At 57.8% G+C, this 23,954-nt stretch overlaps 1 protein-coding gene across 2 annotated transcripts; it reads left to right on the top strand.

Annotated features, from left to right (window-relative positions):
- The first annotated feature begins 1,227 nt into the window (after window positions 1-1,227).
- On the top strand, window positions 1,228-19,523 carry CSK (C-terminal Src kinase). 2 transcript variants are annotated; one of them, XM_032342428.1, is made up of 13 exons: window positions 1,228-1,340; window positions 14,502-14,581; window positions 14,945-15,058; window positions 15,177-15,289; window positions 15,653-15,872; window positions 16,641-16,734; window positions 16,922-16,987; window positions 17,075-17,174; window positions 17,270-17,360; window positions 17,788-17,861; window positions 17,947-18,142; window positions 18,267-18,353; window positions 18,628-19,523. In XM_032342428.1, exons 2-13 carry the CDS (start codon window positions 14,567-14,569, stop codon window positions 18,808-18,810), a joined length of 1,353 nt encoding a protein of 450 aa, XP_032198319.1. In that variant the 5' UTR covers window positions 1,228-1,340; window positions 14,502-14,566; the 3' UTR covers window positions 18,811-19,523. The 2 variants fall into 2 exon arrangements, with proteins under 2 accessions (XP_032198319.1, XP_032198320.1); XM_032342429.1 differs by having other exon boundaries at window positions 17,947-18,180; window positions 18,628-18,714.
- The last annotated feature ends 4,431 nt before the right edge of the window (window positions 19,524-23,954 follow it).

Genomic DNA, 23,954 nt, shown 5'->3' with positions numbered 1-23,954 from the left:
TTGTCCCTGCAGAGACCCCCATCTCCCCCCACTCTCCTGAACCCACCCAGCAAACTGCAACCATACTGAGCTATTTAGGGTTCCCCGAGCCTTCAAGTGTTCTAGTCATTCCCCGCCTTCCTCCTGGCTGTTGTTCCCTACCTGGGCTCCCAGTCCTACTAAGCCTTCCCGATAGCCCTCCCCTCTTTCCTCTTCCTGTGGACCTCCCACACCACCTCTCCACCTTTCTCAGCAGTTTCTTCGCACTTGTTTGTTGGCCTGTCAGTTATCCTACTGAGAACCCCCTGACAGTAAGGTGAGGTGGCCTAGCAGACTTCAGCGCAGAACCTGTCACGTTGTCAGAGCCAGGAAACATTTGAATGAGTGAATGAATGCTTACTAGTAGCCGCGAATGAGGCCTACTCTTCACTACAGATCCGAGGACAGAGGCCCAGGTCACGCCTCAATCGCCTCTGCATCGGGGGACCGGAGCCCAGAGAAGGCTCTGAGGTCGCCCCACTGCGGCCTGGTGGGCCCTCGCGAATGGGACCTTCCCGAGCCTTCAGCGCGGGCCCGCAGGTGGGGGCAGGGCGTGGGCGCAGACACACCCCCCGCAGTGCCGCCGGTGCCCAGCAGGGGGCGCCGCTCCTCCGGCCCACGCCCCGCCGCGCGCCGGGCAGGCCCCCTCGCGCAGGCGCGCTTCCGCGGGCGGAGGATCCGGGCCGCGCTTCCTCTCGCCAGGCCTGTGAGCTTCCTCCCCGCGGAGCCCCGGGCAAGCCGAGCTTGGCCGCCGCCGCCGCCGCCACCGCAGCCGTCCTCCCGCTCCTGCCCCACCCCGCACCCTGCCCGGGGGGCCTGCCGGGGTGGGGTCCGAGCGGGGCTACCGCCCCCCCCCCGCGCCGCCGTCGGGGCCGTCCCCCGGCCAGCCGTCCCTCCCGCTCCAGCCAGCCCGTGGTCGCCAGAGCCTCCGGGGCGTGGAGCGCGGGGAGCCTCCACGGCCCCCGATCCAGCGTCCGGGGCAGCCCCCGGCAGCCCGCGCGACGTTCCAAACTCGAACCTCGGTGGCGGCGTTCGGAAGCGGAACTCTGCCGGGGCCGCGCCGGCTACATTGTTTCCTCCCCCCGACTCCCTCCCGCCCCCCTTCCCCCGCCTTTCTTCCCTCCCCGACCCGGGCCGCGCGGCCATCCCCCTGCCTCTGTCTGGCCGTCCCTCCTCCCCCTCTTTTCGCACCAATACCTCTTTGTACCGCACCCCCCGGGGACCCCTGCGCCCCTCCCCTCCCCCCTGGCCGCATGGACCGTCCCGCAGGCCGCTGATGCTGCCCGCAGCGAGGTGGCCCGGACCGCAGTGCCCCGAGAGAGGTGAGTGCTTGGAGAGTCTGGAGGGGGTGGGCGTCCGAGTGCTTCCCGAGGGAGTGAGGGTGGAGGTCGCGCGTCCCGCTTCTCTTGCTTCCGTTGCAGCTGCGGTCACGTCCACTCCCATCCCCCACCTCCCTTACCCCCCTCCTTCCCGGTTCGAATTCTCCCGGGAGTCACTGTCAGCCCGACTGGGAGGGGAGCTCACCAGGGAGGTGCTGCCCTGGGAGCCCCACGGACTTATCTCAGGCCACTCCGAGTCTGTCTGTCCGCTCTTTGCCTCCCCCTGTGTCAGGGCTGTGTGGAGCCTGGAGGGAGGGGGCAGCGTGGGTCAGGACCCTGGAGAATGGACACTTTGCCGTTCCCTGACTGTCCAGGCCCTCCCTGCAGGTCTTCTGGCCTGCCTTGTTCTGAACCCTCCCTCATTCCCTCACCGAGGAGCCAGCTGGCTCTTCTTAGGAAGCCCAGGGCCCACCACCTCCCTTGAACTTGCCAGAGGTTGAGCCTCTACGCCTCCCAAAAGACCAGGCCTAAGCCAAGGGACCTGTGACCCTTGGGTGGGGAAACTGGGCAGGGCGTCTATGTGGGTGGACATAACACTGGGCATTAGGACGATGCCCCCACCTTCTGGCAGCCTGGTCATTTCATTCTCCCAGACTCCTCAGGGCCCAGGCCAGGTGTCAGGAAGAGGCGTGTCCAGCCACCAGAGCCTTGGACCATAACTAGAGGTTCACCTCCCCTCCCATTTTGGGGACTAGTGTACTGAGGCTCAGGGGATGGAGTTGCTACCCCAGGTCTCTGGCAGAGTCAGGCTGTCTGTCCTTTCATTCTCTGCTCCATCGAGCTGGACTGCCATGGGTGGAGGGAAACCAGGCAGGTACCTTCACCCACCAAGGACCCAGGCCCCCAGCTTGACCCAAGGGACCTTGTGGGGTGAACACGTGCTTCCCAAAGAGGGCTTCCGGGCCCAGCTCTGCCAAGGTCTGGGCTCAGGCAGCATCGGTACTACCCATGGGATTTCCCCTGGGTGCCCAAGGTGGGTCCCACCAGCAGGGGATGTGATGGGAAGGGGCGCCGTGTCTGGTGTGGCCCTGGCGCTCAGCTGAAACAGCCTGGTGGTCCGTCCTGCCCCAGGCCTCCCACACATGTGGCCCAGCTGGCCTAGGAACATGAATGGGATCCAGATGGGGAAGGTGAGAGCCCCGTTTCCACAGCCTTGGCACAGGAGTGTTGCCAGAGTGGGCACCATAGGGGCTCTTTTCCAAGCTCCCCACACTTGGGTGGTTCCAGTGTCTTTCGTGGTGGGGCCCTAACAAGAAGAGGGCAGAGGCAGCAGGAAGGAGGCTGAGAGTGTGGTGGTATCCTCTTGCTCCCTGGAGGTTAGGAGGTTCCCTGGAGGATGTTGAACTGTGTCTGGGCCTGCTTGGGGCCATGGTAGTTTTGTCCTGCTCAAGACTCTGCCCTTGATGTAGAGTTTTTTTCCAGTTGCCCCGACATGCGTAGTGGAGGGGACCCAGATGTGGTGGGCCTGTGAGGCTCCCCACACCCAGCCCTAACTTCTTTCCAGCCTGGGGCCTGGGGCTGAGGCCCGAAGGTTGGGGGCTTTCCTACCGACTATGAGCTGTATGGAGACGAACCCTGGGTCCCCAGGCCTTTGTAAAAAAGGGTCTGGCTTCAGGTTAGCACAGTTGCAGAGATGTGTTTTTTATCTGGGGAGCTTGGTGTCTTCCTGCCTCTCGGAAGTGGCTTCGCTTCTCTCTGTGTTGGCTTCTGGGTCCCCAGGACCACTGCAGGGGGCACCAGACCTCAAGAGGCTGAGCCACTGTGGAGCAGCCCCGAGTACAGATGGGGGCTGAGGCCCAGGATTCACAGTGTGGGATGCAGCTGCCCGAGCAAACTGCCAGCTGGCTTCATAGGGCAGAACAGCCTGGGTCCAGTTCTGGCCTCTATCTTTTGAGGCATTTTGAAGCCTTGACATGTAGTCCCCAAAGAAAGAGGTGTTTGGTCCGAGGGTCTAGGAAAGAGAAGGTAGGGAGAGCCCTGCAGGTGCCTGAGGGACTGTTCCGTATCTGAAAGGCCGTCCCATGGAAGATGTCCCAGAGGTCAGGGCTGGATGGGGGGGGGGGGGTGCAGTCAGATCCCAGGGAAGCAAATGTGAGCTCAGGAGAAAACTGTGTACATATTACTTTCTTAATGCATAAAGTAGCAACACAGCACCACAGAAAACTTAGAAAACACCACTAGAATCACAATTTCTTCATCAGAGGAGCAACTGTTTGCATTTTGGAGTTCCCTCCCTGTCCTTTCCTGACATGTTTTTTCCTTCCTTGCTGTTGTCATTTGAATATGTGCACCATGACACCTTTTTTCTTTTCAGTTCTGTGTCTCTGGGCCTTTTCTCATGCTGCCACACAGGGTGTAACTTTGCCACTGGATTCCAGGCCTCCCCCCAAGCCCCCTGACTAATAAGCTCGTTGTTCTACACTGCAGTGGGCGCTCCAGCTGGTGGGACCACAGGCCCCCAGAGCAGCCTGGGGTATGGCAAAGGGTGGGCAGCTCGGCACCCAGCCGATGTGGTCCTGAGCCCAGCGCCACCGTTAAGGCTGGTCACCTCAGAGATGGGGATCCTTTGCCATGGGGTGGCCATACACGGGGCAGAAGGCGATATGAGGAGTCCGAACGAACTAACCAAGGTACTAGAAGGTACCCAGCACCATCCCTAGCCTCGGGTAAGCACTTTGTAAGGAGAGATTGTTGTTGTTCACAGAGTACCCACTGCGGGCTCCCTCGGTGTGTGGGGACGACACCTGGGCCAGGGAGGACTAGTCTTGGTCCATGGAGCCCTTCGAAACCCTCTGTTCTTGAGGTACTGGACTACACCGGCCAGTGCCTGTCCCACCTCCTTGGCCTTCGCCCCCCATCAGCACGGCACTGGCTGGTCCAGGACTTGAACCTGACCCTCCCTGTCCGCCTTTGGTCTTCCGGCTCCAGAGCTGACTGGACAAGGCCTCTCCTCTGAGAGCCTGCCTGCCTTCTGCCCCAAGCGAGCTAATGCTACTTCCTAGGCCACCCCAGATTTCCCTAGCAGAGCTGGAGGCCTACTTAGCTTGGGAAAACCACTACTTGGGCAATGAGCCCAGGCATCCTGAGCCCCAACCCAGGGATGGCATGCCAGCCTCATCTCCCTACCCTTTCCCAGTGGTGGGGGTGGGGCGGGGAAGGGAAGAAAACTGGTGGTGGTTGGGGATGGGGTGTCAGGGTTTCTGGCCTCCCAGATGGGAGTTGGAAGGGAGCATAGGTGCTCCACAAATCAGTGGGGAAGTCCTGTGTGTTAGCGGCCTCCTCTTAGCCAGGTGCTACCTGGTTCTGACCTGAGTGTGTACAGCTGTGACACCCCCTGCTTCCTCTTGCTGGGCTTCTGCGGAGACCAGAGTAACTGGGAGTGCCCTCCTGGAGCCATGCCTTGGGCAGTAGGAGGAAATCAGTCTCACCTTGGCACTCCTGGGCTTGAGAGACCATAGCCCCAGGCGACCTTAGGGTAATCCAGGACTAACCTAGGCAGGAGGTCCTCCGCCATGTGGCCCATTCAGTGCAGAGATCCCCCAGGCACCTGATCTCAGATTCTACCTGCTAGAGTTCGCCTGTGGAGTGTCTCCCTCCTCCCTGGTCTTGGTGCAGGGGAAGTGGGCATTACAACTACCCTCCTGTCCCACAGCTTAGGCTGGGATGAGGTCACTGGGTGGGGTCCCCTCCAAGATGCTGGCCTGGCTGGGGCAAGCCCTTTGGGTGTTTCTTGGTCCCCCCGCCTTGGTTGGGGACAGGATGGGTGGAGGAGCAGGCTGCCCCCAACAGCGGGCAGGGAGCACTGCCTTCCTCCCTTCTCTCCTGTGGGTCCCTTCATTCAAGGGCTGGAAATAGAATCCGCTAAGTAATGATTAAAGTCAAATTCAGACCTAAAAATAAAGAGCTGGTAAAGGAAGAGCTAGTGTGCTCCCTGCGTGGCTGAGGGGAGAAGCAAGCAGGGCGAGGCTAGCTTCCCGGGAGAGGCCAAAGCCCGCTGGGGGATTAGGACTCCTCCACCGGTGGGGAGAGGGCATCTCTTTTATCCGGCACCAGTTGGGTAGTCTAGCCACACCAGGGAGAGAATCCCATTTTTCCCCTGGGGAGACTGAGGCCCAGAAGGGGGAAGTGTTTTGTCCAGCCACTGCCCAAGAGCTCTCCTTGGCAGGCACCCAGGGACCCGAGGGCCCCACGCAGCCCAGTTCGTCCTTTCTGCCTGTTCAGTTTCTCTTCCTGGTTTTGAGGTACTGTGATGAGAGGAGCTTCTCATCACACACCAGCTATGCACGCCTCGGGGGTGCTGGGCCTCTGACCGCAGCTTCCCTCCGTCCCCCTGCCCCCCCATCTCCGCCCCTTCCGTGATCAGGGCCCAGAGCTGCAGGAACAAGCAGAAGAGAGGCACCCCCCCACCCCCGCCTATGCTGCTCTCCACACAGTTGGAAGTTTTGTAGGGGTGAAAACCTGGGTGTCATCTGATGCCTGCCCACCCTGCCCTGGCTGCTGCTTCTCAGGCCTGCCCAACCCCACCCCGGTCTCTGTGTTGGTTCTGGGCACCTGTGCTGGCGTCCTGTGCCATAGGGAGACTGGAAGGGAGAAGGAAGGAGGAACCCTGAGAGCTCCCCTGCTTGCCAGCAGAGACCAGACTCAGAGAGGAGTCGGGGGAGCCTGTGGTTCAACTTCCTGTCATGGCTGGTGGGGAGCTCAGAAGCTGGGGGGGGTCTGCGTAGGCTGGAGCAGCCAGGAGGGCTTCCTGGAGGGGAAAGGCCATGAAAATCAAAAAGTTTTGAGCTCCTTGCTTGGAATTTCTGCCTTCTCTAGAACCCTAGGTTGCTGGCTTCACTAGTAGCTAGATGGCCGTGGGCAAACTCTTGGTTTCTCCGTGCAAAGCAGAATATGGCACACGATTAAGGAGTGGGTGCACGAATGTAACCTCTGCTTCCCAGAGCAGGAGGGTCAAGCTCTAGGCAGATGTCTCTTCAGATACCTGCTCTCACCTAGCTGCCCATTTTCAGAGGGTCATTTGTCCTGCCCAAGGAAAGGCTGGGGTTTTTCTCCTGACCAAGTTCAGACAGATCGGAGTTCAAATCTCTACTCTGCCCCCTTGGAAACTGGACAACCTGTCAGCCTGGTTCCTCCTGAGTCAAACAACGATCAACAGTAAAACCTCACAGGGATTTTTGAGGATTAAGTAAATAACACAGGGTTGGGCCATTGGGCCGTCATCCCCATGCTTTCATTCCCATGATCTTGTGCCCATTTCATTTCATTTTCATCACCCATCCTGCCAGGGGAAGGTGTTGATAATCTCCTTCTCCATCAGGTGTGTAGCAAGACTATAAGTCCTTTGTGTTGGGCCCCCACAGTTTTATCTTTTGAGCTATGTGTTTTGTGGGTCACAGTCCTGAGACAGACCAAGAATCTGGGGGCCAAAGTTCTAGGCAGTTCCTGAGCCTCTGGGCCTCAGCCCCCCACCAGTAATGTGCATGAGAGACTTCAGGATAAAGCACAAGGACACTCATGATTAAGTGGCTGTTGGAAGTCAGCACTGAGAGGCTGTATGTAAATGTAGGCAAATGGCCATGCAAAGCCTGCAGCCTGTGCTGGGGGACAGGGGAACAGAGGCCTGTGTGAGGGCCCTGGGGAAGGCCCGAGTCCCTGCTGCCCAGTGCATGTAGGTAATTAGGCTCCTGTGCGGTAATTAGAAACCTTTCTGGGCCAGAAGTGTCAGCCTCACACCGCAGCAGTGCCCGGGGGAGGCGGCTTCCCATTAGCCTTCTCTCACGCCAGCCCCCATCTCTCCCAAACCACTAGAGGGGATTTCCGGTCCCAGGAGTCACTGGGGGCAGGAAAAAGGCAGTGAGTTGCTATAATTTCATTTCAAACATTTTTTAGCCATTAAGTCACCCCTACCCTTAGGGCAGGGGTCCTGAAGACTGAGGGAGGCCTAGGTTAGTGGGGAGGGAGGGCAAGCAACACACCCAGGAGCCAAAGCAGGGCCATCCTTCCAGCCCTTTCCTTACCCCCAGGGACATTTGGGCGTCTTGGAGGGTCTTGCGTGCCAGACTGCAGTGCCTGACCCTGAGACACGTGTGCAGTGGGTATGCTGAGCACTCTGGGCCGCCTTCCTGGGTCAGTGGGCCCCTCCAGCCCCGCAGCCTCACGGTGTGGTGTGTGGCCTGGGCCTCATGGTGCCCTTAGCCTGAGTGTCCTTTGCAGAACCAGAGGTGGGGCTGATCTTACTGCTGCCAAACCAGCCCAACTGCTGGGAGCCCCGCCCTCCTCAGGTGCTCCGCTGCCCTATCTGAGGGGCGTGCCTGAATCTGGAAGCTCAGTTTTGCTTGTTATCTGTTCTGTGACCTGTCAGAACTTCCGGGCTGGTCAGAACCTTGGTGCACCGCCACCGTGAGCTGCCTTCTGCCGACATTAACTCTTCCATACCACAGTTTGGGTAGCTTAATCCTGGCCTAGTCTAGCACCTGCTCCACGCCCTCCCCCCTGCAGTTGCTTCCACTGAAATCCTCCCAATTCCAGCTCCCCTCCCCTTCTTCCTGGAAGCTTTCCCAGGTTGCCCCTGTCTCTTCTGTCAGTGGGGACTCCAAGTACCCCTGGCCATGACTGGCCGTCTGGTAGCCAGGAGGACAGAAGTAGGGCAACATTTTGGTGGTGGCCTTAGGCTGGGCCCACAGGGGAGATAGATGAGTGGGGTTCCTAGAGCCCCCTGGGGTCTCATGGGTCCTTTCCTCCTTTCCATCCTGGCTCACCTAGCAGGGGCTCTACCAGTGAGGCTCCAGGAACCTGGTTCGAAGAATAAGGTAGAGTGAACCTGCTTGTTGCTCTGGCAGCTGCCCCTGCCCCCAGACTCTCCAGCTGGGTCCTGTGGCAGAACCAAAGTCTCTGGGGGCCGCAGCCTGAGTTCCCCCCAGGTCTCTTGTGTACTTCCCTTTTCAGTGGATATTTTTAGCTGGGTGTAAACAGTTACTGAAGGCTCCCACGCCCCACTGGGCAGTGGAGTTTTGGTGAAAGGGGCAGGGCAGGAGACCCTTGACCTGCCCCAGCTTCTGGTACATGCTAGGCGGTGGTGGTCCATGGCTGCCCCCAGGGCAGGGCAAGAGCAGCCTGGGAGTTTTTGGGCTCCCAGTACTCCTCTCTTCCCCCCTCCCTGCCAGCCCGGGCTACCAAGAAAGGCCTGCCTGAGGCTGCAGCCACTGACCTCAGTGCTTGGGCACAAAGCCCAGCCTGTTCCCGGGACCCCAGCACAAGGGCTGCTGGGAGCAGAGTTTGGGGCAGGAAGTCAGAGTGAAGCGCTGACTTCACAGAGTTCCAAAGCCCCTGTCCCCTGGTCCTTGGCGGGTGTGCCGACAGCTGCTGTCCCTTTGGGGTTAAATATAGTCCCGGCAGTTAGGGGACCTTGGTGTGGCATGGCCTAGCTTCCTCCTTTCCTTTGTTGGTTCATTCATTCATTCGGTACTCATTTACTGAGCAGCCACTCTGGGCTCAGCCCATGCTGGGGACATGAGTCAGCTCCCAGCCTTCCCCCCGCAGAGCTCCCAGGCCAGGATCAGTGAGGTTCTCACCAGAGCTCAGGGATGTGTGAGAGGCTGTGGAGGCCTGGAGCCGCGAGCACAGCTGGGGAACCAAGGAAGGCTCTTGGCAGGGGGGTGGGGTTCAAAAAGTGGTTTATTTTCAATCTTATTTTTAGGGAGAGGTTAGTAATAGATACATGCGGTTTTCGAAAAAAGAAAAAAAAGTCAAAAAGGACAAAATAGCAAATACACAGTGAAAAGTAATTTTCCCTTAAACTTGACTCCCCCCACTTCCCAGCCCAGAGACAACTCGTGTTGCCAATTTCCTGGCTTTCAAGGATAATCCGTGTGTATTTGAATTTAGGGATGATTTGTATGTCCCCTGCACCGTGTCTTTTTTCACAGCCTCGTATTCGTAGTATTTAAACCTACTAAAAAGCCAAACTAGGGCGCCTGGCCGGCACTGTGGGTGGAGCCCGCGACTCTTGATCTTGGGGTCGTGAGCTTGAGCCACGTCTGGTGTAGAGATTACCTAAAAGATTAATAATAATAGGGGCACCTGAGTGGCACAGTTGGTTGAGCGGTGGACTCTTGATTTCCACTCGCGGCTATGAGATCAAGCCCCTCTTCCGGCTCTGTGTTCTACGGGTAATCTGCCTGTCCCTCTCCCTGTCCCCGCACTTGTATGTGCCCTCTCACGTGGTCTCTGAAATAAAGAAATAAAATCTTTAAAAATAATGACAATTATCATAAAAAGCTGAAATAGTCATATAAGGAGTACCCACACATCCTTCATGCATATTCACCCGATCTTAACATTTGGCCGCATTTGGTTACCTCTTTTATATACGTACATGTGTATACATGAGGCTTGGCACTGGTTCGTTTGAGTGTCAGTTACAGCCATCTATCTTTCATTTCCAAGTCCTTTAGCATGTACTGCTTACATAATCGGAGCACCGTGATCACGCTTAAGAAAATTGCTGTTAAAATTCCCTAATATTACCTAACATTTCCATTTTTCCAACTGTCATCCACTGATTTTTATAGCTACTATTTTTCTCCCTCTGAGCCAGAATCCAATTCAGGATCACTCATTGAATCTAGTTGTCCTGTTGCCTTCTCCCTTTTTTCCAGCTTTATGGAGCTGTAACTGACGTACAGTATTGTGTGAGTTTAAGATTTACAGCAAGGGGAACTGATACATGTGTGTTGCTAAACAGTTACCTCAGTGGGCTTGGTCAACACCTGCTCACCTCCAGTAAATTCCATTTTGTTGTTGTGTCCTGTGTCCTGTTTCATCAAGAACATTCTCCAGCCTCTATTCATTTGTTTTGTCTTTTCTTTAAAGATTTTATTTTCATTTGTCAGAGACAGAGCATAAGCAGGGGGAGCAGCAGGTAGAGAGAGAGGGAGAAACAGGCTCCCTGCTGAACAGGGAGCCCGATGTGGGACTCGATCCCAGGACCCTGCCATCATGACCTGAGCTGAAGGCAGATGCTTAACCCACTGAGCCACCCAGGTGTCCCCTTTGTTTTGTCTCTCAAGACACTAACTTGGAAAGTCCTGGCCAGTTGTTGAGTCTGTGCCAGATGGCATCTTCCTGGTTTTAGTCAGGTTGACGGGCTCTGCGGGAATCCTACCCCGAAATCCTAGCAGGAGGCACTTGGCGTCATTTCTTTAATCATGGATGATGCTTAATTCGGTTGCACGGTTAACCATATATCTGCCAGGTCTGCCTGTTGTGCAGGGGCTGCTGCTTTCTGAGTAATCCTGAGTGTCCCTGTCTTGTTCCCCCCAGAAGCTTTTTCTTAAGCGACTTCAACTGGCTTTTTGCCGTTTCCACTTGCTTCGCCGTCTGGTGCACTGTGCTCTCAGCCCCTAAAGGTCTGTTCAGGCCCCGTCACCACCGGAACTGTCATTCCCTCTTAGGGGTAGCTGGCTGTCTTTTCACTTGGTCCCTCACTGATGGACATAAAGATCATCTCCCAGTCTCTTGCTGCCACAGACAAGGATTTTGTAGGCACACGTGAAACAGAAGCAATTCCTCAGGTGCGCCCTGGAGGTTGAGAGGAGGAAGGAAGTTCCTTGGGGTAGAGAAGAGGGAGCGAGTGGAGAGGGATGGCCAGGCAGGGAGGTAGGAATAGCAGGCAGGACACAGGTCTGGCTGAGGTGTTGGAGAGCCAGCCAGCAAGTCCCAGAAGAGTCAAGTGACTTTCCCAAGGTCATATACATACAGGAAATTGGTGGCGGGTCCAGAAACAGGACTGAGAGTCCCCCAGTCCCAGAACAGTGTTCCTGTACTGCCTCCCCAAAGTGGCCTGAAAGGCACACAGAACCCTTGTGTGCCAGGCCCAGGCAGGCTTAGAGGCCTAGGTTTGCTGCAGCCCCTCCCAGCCATTCTGGCTCTTCTCTCTGTCCCGGAGGGAGACTGCTAAGCCGCCCCGGGGCTCAGGCTTCCGCTCGGGCTGGGACTTCACCAGGGAAGAGCTGTCAGAGCCCACGGCTTGCACTCGGCATTTTCGCATTTTCGTGCAAAGGCAGGTCTCGCTCCTGGTGCGGGAGATGCCCACTCCAGTCTCCTGAGGCGGCCCTGGTTGCTGCAGGGTTTTCACCAACACATTGTACAGATGAGAAATCAGGTCCTAAAGTTTTAGCCAGCAGAAAAAAGGGGAAGGACCAGCTCTTTCCCCTGCTTTCCAAATCTATGGTTGCAGCCCCCTGAGAAACCCCCCTACCACCACTGCAGCCGGCCTTGTCCCTCCTCTGGGCCCTGCTTCTCTCTTCCCCTGCGCTCTCCCAGGCCCACAGCAGCTCCTGGGGTGTGGTGCAGGGGGCCTTGGGGCATCTGACACCTGAGCAGGGCAGGGCGCTTGCTTAAGGTTTAAACCTCAGGCAAGGCCACCTTGCTTCCTTGACCTTGCTCAGGGTCCTTGTCGGTAAAATGAGGTAAGAGTAGCCTCCGTCTTACAGGATTTGATGAGCTGTAGCATGCTAGGGACCGGGCCTTGCACAGAATAAGTGCTCAGAAAACAGGGCCTATTATTATTTGTATTATTATCATCAAGTCAGTGGGGAGGCGGCCGCTGCAGCTGCAGCCTGGGAAGGGAGTGTTTGCAAACTGACAGCCAGGAGGGTGACTAAGGGTGCCCTGCCCTCCCTGGTGGTGCAGTGGTGGTGAGTCTGGGGATGGAGGAGTGGGGGAGACATGGGGATGTGGAAAGCTAGCAGAGCCCCTGTTCAGAAGGGCCTGAAGATCAGGGACCCAACCAGTCCTCATTCGGGAACCCTCATTCGGGTTCTGGGCTGTCCACCCCTAACTAGCTATAGGACTTTACCCAAGCTGTTCAACCTTGTGAGCCTCAGTTTCTGCTTCTATAAAATGGGGGTAAGAAGAGCTCACAGCTCACCACAGTTTGTGGACCACAAGAGCCCAGCGGGTGGTTCCTGTCCCCAACTCAGTCATGTGAATGTGTGTTTGGGGTTGGGGGGGGTGGGGAGGCATATCTGCTCAGCCTTGTTGGGCCCCAGTCTCCCTGTGCAGACAGCAGAGATCCGTGGGCTGGCCTCTGGGGACAAAAAGCACTGTGTATCCTTGGAGGAAGGGTCGCCTTTTTGTCTGCTGGGGGCGGGGGTTATGTCAAGCCCTGCGCCAGACCTTCTCAGTCCAGGGGTCTTGTTCTGCTCTGTCCACAGCCTGCGTGTAGGGCCTGTCCCTCCCTGCCTGTCAGGGTGAGGGATCTGAGGCTCAGAAGGGTTGAGTCATTCTTCCGAGTTGCAAACTCAACAGAGCCAGGTCTGCCTGACCAGAAGCAGGAGCAAGGCCTGGAAGGGGTTCTGGTTCTCCCCAGCCTCTGCTCTCCTCAGCCACATGCTTCTCTGCCAAGGCCCTGGGAGCAGAATGTGATTCCTCACTTAGGCGTTTGAAGCCCCTACTGACCTGCAGGGTTGATGCCAGGCAGGCCACCCACCGCCACCACCAAACTAGCCCCCGCTAGCAGACTGCCAGTATGCCTGGATGGTCGGGGTGTGCTTGCCAATCCCTCCCATGGGCTCACAGCCGGGCCCTTTTCTCTCAGTGGTCCTTGTCTACCTGACCCCTTGCTCTGCTGTCACCCCAGCCCGGGGCCACCTTTTCTGCTTGTCTCCTGTCCCTAAGCTCTCCATTCTTCAGGGCTCAGTTCTGGGGCTCCCTCCTCCAAGAAGCCCACCGAAGCCCTGTAGTCCTTGTTCACCTCACACGCCTGGGCACATGCGCTCAAGCGTTGCCTCCCCCTACCTGGCCTGGGGGAGGTGGCATTGCAGCCTGGCCCTAGACCTTGTCCATCCTGTCCGATGAGCCTGGGAACGGGACTCTTGGAGGTTTCCTGCTGACATACTGCAACCGTGGAGGAATCGGCAGCCTGTCTGAGCCTCAGCCGCCTCAGTCTCCTGTCTGGCAGCAGAGAGCAGGAGCCCCAGGCCCGCTGCTTCCTGAGACAGGAGCTGGGGCTCGGGGCTGGAGGAAGATGGCCGTGCTGGAGGGGCACCAGGCTAGGGCCACAGAGTATGTGCATGCGGGACAGTGTGGCTGCTACTTTTGGAGTGTGGCTGGGCTGGAGGCTTCTTGGAGGGGCTCCGCTTTACTGGAGTAAACCTACAGTCCCAAAAGTGCCCCCATCATAAGGATGCAGCTCAGTGAGATACCACAAGGGAAACTCACCCCTCTTCCGGTGGCACTAGCCTTCCCGAGGGCAGTTGCCATCCCGCACCATGGACTTGGCCAGATTTTGAACTTTATGCAGTATAAATGGGATTTCATTGCCTGTGTTCTTCTGACCGGCTTCTTAGTTAATACCACTCGGGAAATTCGTCATCGTGGTTTCGTTACTCAGAGTGTTGGTGTTTGCCACCGAGCAGAGTACTGCTCTGTGAAGCTGCACGGTTTGGCAGCTGACCCCCAATGGGTGTCTGGGCCGCCCCCATTGCGAGGCTGGCGACAGATTGTGCTGCGCGTGTGCTCTCATGCCCATGGCACTGGACACCTGCCCTGTGTCTGCTTGGGTGTGTACCTAGCAGTGGGGTGACTGGGCTGTGAGGTCGGCATACCTTCACTTCAGACATATTTCCCAGGCCCGTTTTTACAGGCAGCAGAACTCAGAGGCTCACAGAGAACAAGTGATTTTCCCAAGTCACATTGCACCTTCCCCAGCTTCACAGAGCTGCCTCGAGCTCCCTTCCCCCACAGACCACACAGCTCATATCCGGACCTAGGGCTGGGAGAGGGGTCAGGTGGCACTGGTGCTGCCCCCCCCCCAGCTTCCTTTGCCTCTGTTGGCCAGTCGGTCGGGCTGGAAGCCTCCATGGGCCTAGGGTTGGGGACCCCTCTGTCCCTGGCACGCTGTAGCCTTCATGCTCCTGCCTCTCCCTATCCAGCGCTCTCAGGCTGCTGAGGCTGGAAGAGAGGATGGATGGCCCTTGCCCAAGTCCCAGCTCTGGAGGTCTTTGGTGCTTGTTCACATCTCTGCGGGGAAGGAATGGAAGCCCAGTGATTGGGTGGGGCCAGCTCCTCACCCCCTCCCTGGTCTTTCCCTTCTCCCTGCAGCTCTCATGGTACCAAGTGGCAGGGTGGCCTTCCTGTGACACGGGGAAGCCAGATCTTCTGAGAAGATGTCAGCAATCCAGGTACCACAGGGGTAGGGGTCTAGGGCAGTTGAGTGTCCCCCCACCTCTGGAGGGGTGCTGAGTGGAAGAGAGAGAATGAGGGCTTGCGTCAATCTGCTCCCCTTGGCCCAACCCTGGCTTTCAACAAAGGAAAATTCAGGGGGCGCTATTAGACCCAGGGCTCTCAAGATGGGAGTAAAGATCTGAGGGTGGTGGGGGAATATCAGCTGGAAGGCACCCAGAGTTCTTGGGGGTAGGGGTGGGGAGTGCCTCTCTTTGGCTCACAAAGGCAGGCCAAGAGACTCTAACCTTGAGCGTGGGTGGGCAAGTGGGTGGAGATAGCCTCCGGGCTGCCTCCACCTGCCCACCTGTCCTATCCTGCAGGCCGCCTGGCCTTCCGGTACAGAGTGCATTGCCAAATACAACTTCCATGGCACTGCTGAGCAGGATCTTCCCTTCTGCAAAGGAGACGTGCTCACCATTGTGGCGGTCACCAAGGTAATGGGGGGGCCTCACATGGCCACACCTTGTCTGGCCTCCAGGCGTTCCTGCTGGGTCCGGTCTCCCCTGCAGGTGACGGTGGGCCTGAGAGTGTGCCTGGGCTCCCTCTCCCCAGGACCCAAACTGGTACAAAGCCAAGAACAAGGTGGGCCGTGAGGGCATCATCCCAGCCAACTACGTCCAGAAGCGGGAGGGCGTGAAGGCTGGCACCAAGCTCAGCCTCATGCCGTGAGTACTGCCCAGGAGTGGTCGGGGTCTGAGGTGTGGGGAGGGAGGAGTAAGGGAAGCCCTGGTTCCCCCTAGAGGAGTCAGGGAAACAGAGAGGCCGGAGTAGGAGTGGGAATGTGTGAAGACTTCGAGATAAGGGGAAGGGCATGGGTGCTTGACCTCAGAGGTAGGGGGTGGGCCTGGAAGGACCAGAGGAGGAAGTGTGGGAAGCAGGAGATGAGGGCCTCCTATGCCTGGCTGAGCCGGTGGGGGCTGTGGTGAGGGGCGGGGCAGAGGGAGCACCTCGGAGAGTGGAGCCTGGAGGACGCATGTGGGGGCTGGTGACCTCGAGCCGCTGTGAGCCATGATCTGGCCTCCCCCCAGCTGGTTCCACGGCAAGATCACACGGGAGCAGGCAGAGCGGCTTCTGTGCCCGCCGGAGACGGGCCTGTTCCTGGTGCGGGAGAGCACCAACTACCCCGGGGACTACACGCTGTGCGTGAGCTGTGATGGCAAGGTGGAGCACTACCGCATCATGTACCACGCCAGCAAGCTCAGCATCGACGAGGAGGTGTACTTCGAGAACCTCATGCAGCTGGTCGAGGTGAGCCTGGCCAGCCTTCCGGTTCCGTCCCACCTCTCCTGGCCCCTGGGAGCCTGTGTGTCCTCTGCCTTGACAAAGCTCCTGCTCCGTGCCAGGATTGCCCTCTGACCGCCCACAGTGCTGCCATAGGGAGAGTGGCACTGTCTCCATGTCACAGCCTAGGAGACAAGTTCAAAGCAGTGCAGGGATCTGCCTCAGGTCACACAGCTATAAATCAGCGGTGCCAGGACTAGAAGCTGAGACTGGCCAATCCCAGGGCTAGGCTTCCTTCCAGGCCTACAGAACTCCATGCCTGTCCTCCTGAGTTGCACCCCGATGGCCCCAGGCTCCTGCACCCGTACCGATCTGCCCACATGGTCCTGCATCTCCCAAGGCCAGTGCTGCCAGCCCTGTTGAGGCCATATCTGGCTTCCAGAAGCCCCAGTGGCCCCCCAGATGCCTCCTGCTGCTGGGAAGGGTCCCGGGCACATCTGTACTGAGCTAGGGCTTGCCTTCTGCCTCAGGATGCTGATGAGGCCCGGAGTAGTAGCAACAGCCCCGTGTCTGTCCAGCATCTGGATGTGACTGGGAAATGGGTCACCAATCTGAGTCTGGGGCCTCCCAAATCTTTCCCCTGGCTGGAAGTGAGAAGCCCTCCTCTCAACACAAAGCGACTCCAGGCTGGGTGGGCTCGGCCTCCACCGCCCTCTGGCGGTTAGAGATGGGCAGTGCATGGGAGTGGCTGGTGGCCCTCATGGCTGGCCCTCAGTGCCTGCCCTGCCCTCGCAGCACTACACCTCAGACGCAGATGGACTCTGTACGCGGCTCATCAAGCCAAAGGTCATGGAGGGCACCGTGGCAGCCCAGGATGAGTTCTTCCGCAGTGAGTGCCATCCCCGCCCCCAGTCCTCACTTGACTCCCTGCCTCCTCCCACCCAGGCTCCCTGGCACTGCCCCCATCCCAGAGGCTCTGGAGACCTCCAGGGAGCGCCACACACACGGTCCAGGCTGTGACCGCTGTGAGCCCTGCTCTGGCTTCACCCCTCACTGACACCCCCTCCCCCCGCCAGGCGGCTGGGCACTGAACATGAAGGATCTGAAGCTGCTGCAGACCATTGGGAAGGGGGAGTTTGGAGGTGAGCGGGAGGGGGTGGCAGCGTTGGGGGGAGGGGGCAAGGGCCTGTGGAGAGTTCCGGGAACAAGCTCCAGCCCTCCTTCCCCAGATGTGATGCTAGGTGATTACCGAGGGAACAAAGTCGCTGTCAAGTGCATTAAAAATGACGCCACTGCCCAGGCCTTCCTGGCTGAAGCCTCTGTCATGACGTGAGCCGGGGCCAAGGGTGGGTGCGGAGGTCACCCCGGGACAGGGAGGAGATAGGGAGGCTCAGCAGGCTCTGACCACCTGCCTCCTGCCCCAGGCAACTTAGGCATAGCAACCTGGTACAGCTTCTGGGCGTGATCCTGGAGGAGAAAGGCGGGCTCTACATCGTCACTGAGTACATGGCCAAGGTATGCACCTGCCCGGAGGGCCCGCCCCCATTCTGGAGCTGAGCACCTGGGTCTTCCAGCTGTCCCAAACCCCTCACTGTCCTCGGGCCCCTGCTCCCTCAGGCCCCTCTCTCTCTGAAGAGAGAGACAAATTGGGTGTGACAAATTGGGTAGCTTGCCAAGCCTCAGTTTCCTCATCTGTGAAATGGAGATAGTATCGGAGTTCCTCTGAGAGATTTATGAGATTTAAGGGCGAATGCATGAAAACAGCTGAGTGTGGTAGCCGGCTCATAGAACCTGGTACCCATTCAGCACTGAGTCCCGGCCTCTCTGCTCCTCCCCCTGCTCGTATCGCCCTCATGTGTTCACCCAGCCCTGCCCATGATTCCAGAGGGCTGGGGGGCCAGTCTGACCTGGGGGGCCGCTTGGTCTGTCTGTCCTGCCCCAGGGGAGCCTGGTGGACTACCTGCGGTCGAGGGGTCGGTCGGTGCTGGGCGGAGACTGTCTCCTCAAGTTCTCACTGTGAGTGACGCAGCACCCACTGGGGGGGACCCTGGCCTGCTGCGGGGGCCCTGTCTGAGGGGACACGTGTCCGGCTCTCTCCCAGAGATGTCTGTGAGGCCATGGAGTACCTGGAGGGCAACAACTTCGTGCACCGGGATCTGGCTGCCCGCAACGTGCTGGTGTCAGAGGACAACGTGGCCAAGGTCAGCGACTTCGGCCTCACCAAGGAGGCCTCCAGCACGCAGGACACAGGCAAGCTGCCAGTCAAGTGGACAGCCCCGGAGGCCCTCAGAGAGAAGGTGAAACGGGCCTGTCCCCAGAGCCTGAGGAGTGGGAGGTAGGGGTCCTGGGTTCCCCACCCCCCACCCCCACCACCTCCCAAACTCCCAGGATCTGACACTTCTTCTTCCACCCATGTGGCAGAAATTCTCCACCAAGTCTGACGTGTGGAGTTTTGGAATCCTTCTCTGGGAAATCTACTCCTTTGGGCGAGTGCCTTATCCAAGAATTGTAAGTCGAGTACTGGGGCTGGGTCATGGCCAGGGCCGGGGCATGGCTGGGGCTGACGGGGAGGCTTTTGGAGCAAGGAGGAAGGGGTGGGCCAGAGAGGCAGCCTTTCTGGGCCCTGCCTTCCATTCTTAGCCACAGAGCAGCCCTCAGGACTTTCCAGGAGCCTTCCGGGCCTGGATCTGAGGCCTGGGTCTGAAGGGGATCCCTGAAGCTGAGTCGAGGTCCACTGGGGAGTCACTCCCTGCACAGACTGACCCCACCCGCCTGCCCGCAGCCTCTGAAGGATGTTGTCCCTCGGGTGGAGAAGGGCTACAAGATGGACGCCCCCGACGGCTGCCCGCCTGCAGTCTACGAGGTCATGAAGAACTGCTGGCATCTGGATGCCGCCACGCGGCCTTCCTTCCTGCAGCTGCGGGAGCAGCTCGAGCACATCAAAACCCACGAGCTGCACCTGTGACCTCTGGCCCCCTTACCCCCCGCACCCCCTGACCCAGGTCGGGGGCCTGCAGGGACTGAACCTGGAGAGATTGTGGACCTGGTGCCCCCACTTGCTGGGCCCAAGCCTGAACTGAGCCCAGCAGGCCAGTGGGCCTCTTTCCTCTGCCCCAGCCTGCGCCCCCTCTGGCCCCCCAGAGACCCTGCCTAGGCCTGGCACCTTTTCTCATGGACCCACCCAAGGGGCTTCGGGAGCCCCACCAAAGGGCCAAGAAGGGAGGAGGCTGGGGAGCGTGAGGCAGATGCCTTCTGCCATGGTCAGGCTTCTCCTGGCCTCCCATCTCTCGCCTTCTTAGAGTTTTATTCCTTTCCTTTTTTGAGATTTTTTTCCCGTGTGTTTATTTTTTATTATTTTTCAAGATAAGGAGAAAGAAAGTACCCAGCAAATGGGCATTTTACAAGAAGTACGAATCTTATTTTTCCTGTCCTGCCCAGGGATTGGGGAGACCAGGCCCCTCTCTAGGGACCCATCACCCCAGCCTTGTTCCCCATTCCGTGTTCTGTGTCCCGTGTCGCCTCGGTCGCCCCGTGTTTGCGCTTGACCATGTCGCACTGTTTGCATGCGCCCGAGGCAGACGTCTGTCAGGGGCTTGGAGTTCATTCGTGTGCCGCTGCCGCCCACCCACCTGCCTTGTGAGATGGAACCGTAATAAACCACTCCATGAGGACACCGCTGCCCAGCCTCGGCGCTTCCTCCGCCGAGCCTGCCTGTCCCGCCCGGCCCCCTGTCCCTGTGCCATCTTGTCCATCCCCCTGTCTCTGTGAGTGGGGCTGTGCTTGCCCTGGAGTGGGGGGGGGGGGGCGTGGGGAGCACGGCCGGGAGATGTAGCCGCCGCTTTGTGTCAGCTGCACGAGCGAGTGTCCTGTGTCTGCCGTGGGGGAGCCCTCACCACCAACCCTCCCCCACCGTCCTGTTGTGGCCCGGGCTGGGCCCCGGGGCTGTCCTGAACTTGGGACCCCGTCCACAGGGTCCTGTGTGTGGGGCCTAGCTAACAGCACAAGGAGGGCTGGAGCCAAGGATGGGCAAGGCAGCCAGGCCCGGCCAGATGGAAGCAGGGCGCCCCGGTTGGAGGCAAGATAAATGTCTCATGCCTCAGAAGGTGCTGCCCATAGAGAGGGAGGGGAAGATTCTGAGCTGCTGGCAGTTCTCACGGTTCACCCCAGATGTAAGAGCATCGCCACCTCCCAGCGCATGCCCATGTGCCTGAGGATACAGAGGTGGAGACCTTCCCCACCCCACCTCGGGGGCCACAGATGGAGAATGAGGACCAGCCTTGGCATGTTCTCCCCTCACTCAGGTTGTCCAGGGTCGGTGGTCAGTGTAGAAGCTGTAAAGAATTGGGGAGGCTCATTTCATTCACAGAGACAGGCACTGGTGGTGTGGGGAGGGTGGGCAAGGGGGTCCCCTTGTCCGGTTGTGGCTTTGACTCAGTCCCAACCAACAGGCCCTGAAGTCCAGGGAGGTCTGAACTTCGCTGTGTGTCTCGTGTCTGTGCCTCAGCCCCCTGCAGCCCAGCTGCTGGCGTTGGCCCCAACCCCCTCAGCCCAGAGCAACAGCCTCTTCGCCTCCCCCAGTCCATCCTGTCTACACATCGCCAGCCTCGTTTTTCCAAGACCAGACCATTCATTCAATAGGAGTTACTTCAATAGCTGCTTTGTGCCAGGACTGGGGCTCAGCAGCGAAACAGACCTTGTGGAGTTTCCAGTCAGGAGGAGTCACACGGACAACAACAAACTGAGAAGTGCCAAACTGAGAAGTGCTATGGAAAAAACGTGACGTGGGAATGGGATCTTGTCTCTAGGTCAGGGAGGGCTTCCTGTAAGAGGCAGCATGTAAGCTGAGATCAGGGTAAACAGGAGGTGTGGGGGTTGGGCAGCAGCATTCCAGGAAGAGATGCTGGGACTGGAGGGAGGCAGCTCGATCCAGGGTCTCTGGAAACATGGTGAAGCTACACAGGGAGACTTGAGGTGGAGAGGGGAGGCCAGAGGAAGGGTTGGCTTTTGTCACCCTTAGAGCCATGGGGTGCCAGTAGCAGATTCTGAGCAGGAAGGAACAATCACCTGGGCTGCTGATGGAGAAGTTCCAGGGAGCACAGGGAAGACTGACAAGTGCAGGAGGGGATGGCGGGAGTGGACAGCCTCCAGAGGGACAGGAGAAGCAGCTGAGTGAGCTTACAGTGGCTTCATGTCATAGGTGAAAAGGGGCCAGCCAGCTGGTCCTTTCTTCCCAGAGGACCGGAGCTTGCCCCTGGGTAGCCACAAGGAGGCCGCTGGGGACTTTAGCCAAACCTGAGTTTGTGGGGCTGCAAATTCCAAGCCTGGCTAGGCAGTGAGTGATGCGGGAGGGTCACCAATCGTGGGGGACTGAGCTGTAAGAAGAGGAAAGAGGGTGAGTTAGGGGATTTGAAGGCAGCAGAGGCGTGAGCAGGGCGTGAGTAGGGCGTGAGCAGGAAGAACGTTTATCTGCAGGCGGAGTCTACATGCTGAGGGGACAAAAAACAGGTGCGGGCATAGCAGTGATTGAAGGGGGAGCCTGCCTTAGAGTGGGAGGGCTGGCTGACTGCCTGCCAGAGCACAGAGGGTGGGCCTGCAGTGGGAGCCAGCTCCCAGGGAGGGAGCCACAGGTAGCACCGTGGTGATGGTCATGGTCAGCCCTGGGGAGGGTGGCAGGGAGCTCTGATTCAGAGTTTGCTGACATGTATGGTGGGCTCGCCATGGCCAGTGTCAAACCACCAGCCTGACTTTGCTGGCAGGGCATTTTGAAAACTGGCCTGGGTTCAGAGCCCTGCAACAGTGTGTGGCCGTAGAATCGGAACAAAGAACAAGTGGGGGCAGGTGGACAGGGACCCGTGGGTCTGCAGCCCAGATAGCCAGGTGCTTCCGGTCTTTCCACCCAGTGGCATTCGAGTCTGCCCCATTCCTTCCTTGCATTCTCTCACTTGGCCTATGGCATTTCTGTTCCCTCCTTCCTTTTCTCTCATCCTTCTGCCATGTGCTGGCTGCTGGCTTAGCATAGACAAGGAAGACACAGTTCTTACCCTCATGGAGCTTGTGATTAATAGGGATCCCACTCAGGCTCAATCTGGGGCTTGGAAATCTGGTGAGGTGGAGGGGGCAGGAGCCGCAGGGGCAGAGAATGGGGTGCTTCTGACAACGGAAGGGCACTGCCAGGGCAAAGGTGCTGGGGGGCTCTAGCCTGGTGTGTCTGGTCCTCAGGTGCCAACAGGGGGCTTTCAGGAACACACGAAGCTGGAGAGAAAGCAGGGCCCAGACCCCACCCAGCCCCGCAGATCCCATGAGATTTTGCACAAAGATGGCCAGTGGTGAGGACCAAGGAGTGATGCGGTCCTCTCTGCATCTTAGAAAAAGATGATCTGGCTACAATCTGGCCCTGGGAGTGGGAGTGTACGGAGTAGAGACAGGGAGACAGTGGGGAGGCAGCAGCTGGCCAGGTAGGATGTGACTGGCGACGGCCTGGGCTGGAGAAGCCATCAGAGGTAGAGAGGAATGTGAATGCAGTTAGCATTTTACTGATCTGAGCGCTCACTACAGGCCAGGCCCTATTCTCAAGACCCTAGAGGTATCATCTCATGTCCCCCATCTTAGCATGGAGATGTATGCTGAAGAAACAGGCTTGGCAACCAGAGGATCAGGCATGGCGGTCTAGGGGCAGCAAGAGGAAATTGAAGTGGTGGCTCTGATTTGACCGGGGCAGGGGAGGGGCTGCCATCCCTGAGACCCTAGCCTAGGACAAGGATGGGCCAGAGGTTGGAGAACAGGAGAGCTGGGGATGGGTGTATTGTCTGGGGGTCTTCAGGACATCCAGGTAGAGATGTCCCCTGCAGGATTAGGCATTCAGGCCTACAGCTCCAGGAGAAGCCTGCTTGATAGCAGAGGTTTGGGGGTCAGGAGCAGAGCAATGGCGCTGGAAGCTGTTGGCCTGGGCAAACTTGGCATGGACGCAGTTGGAGGGAGAGGAGAGGCACAAGCGCAAGAAGCTGCCGTGTGAGGGACCAGGGAGGAAGGGTGGTGGCAGAGGAGCAGCTAAGGCCTCCAGGAGCAAGCAGGGGAAGGGAACAGAGAAAGTGGATGTTCCGGTGCCTTCCACAAGGCAGAGACAGGTGGAGAAGCGTCCACTAGAAACAAAGAACAGGGTTATTGTCAGGCCTTGCTGGAGCGGCTGTCATGGGGCAGTGGGGGCAGGAACCAGAAGGACTGAGTGGCAGGCCAGGGAGCCGGGCTGCATTGGGGCCTGCCTTTCCACAGCGTGGCCGAGGCTGTGCTCGCAAAGCTGATGGGGACAGCGGGTGGAGGTGGCTAAAGGCTTACTGTTGAGAAATGAAGATTTCCTTTTAGCGTGTCCTAAAATTTTCCACTTACCGCCTTGATTTTAATTAATTTGTAGAGCTTCGGTAACTTAATCCTACTGGGAACTTACAAAGTACAGTGAAACTTCAGCTAGCCAGAATTCTTGGCAAATGAGCCAGCCACTCTGGAAAATGAGCATTTATTTGAGTGAAAATATTTAAAATGTAGGATTTCTTTTTTTAAAACATTTTTAGTATGGAAATAATCACATAAACATATGTAGTAGAGGGAAGATTCTAATGAATGCCCACATCCTAACCATCCAACTTGAACAGCAGCTCCAGACCAATCCTGTGTCCTCTGTGCCCCCTTACCTGCCACCAAGCTCTAAGCTCCGGGACCCTTGGAAGCAGATCCTAGACATGATATCAGTTCATTGGTACAGCTTTCCTATGTTTCTCTAAAAGACAGAACATTTTTTTAATACTTTAATACTTATTTTATTTATTTTAATTCATTTTAATTAAATTTAAATAATTAATCATTTAATTATAATTTAATGATTATATTATCGATAATATATTAATATATAATTGATATAGTGATAATAATTAAATATAAATTTAATTAAATGATTAATTTAATTTAATATTTATTTATTTGACAGAGACAAAGCGAGAGAAGGAACACAAACGGGGGAGTGAGAGAGGGAGAGGGAAAAGCAGGCCCCCCACTAAGGAGGGAACCCGACATGGGGCTCAATCCCAGGACCCTGGAATTACGACCTGAGCCGAAGGC

This window comes from Mustela erminea, chromosome 5 (assembly GCF_009829155.1).
Source record: "Mustela erminea isolate mMusErm1 chromosome 5, mMusErm1.Pri, whole genome shotgun sequence".
Taxonomy (NCBI): Eukaryota; Metazoa; Chordata; class Mammalia; order Carnivora; family Mustelidae; genus Mustela; species Mustela erminea.
This window is presented reverse-complemented; position numbering and strand designations above follow the sequence as displayed.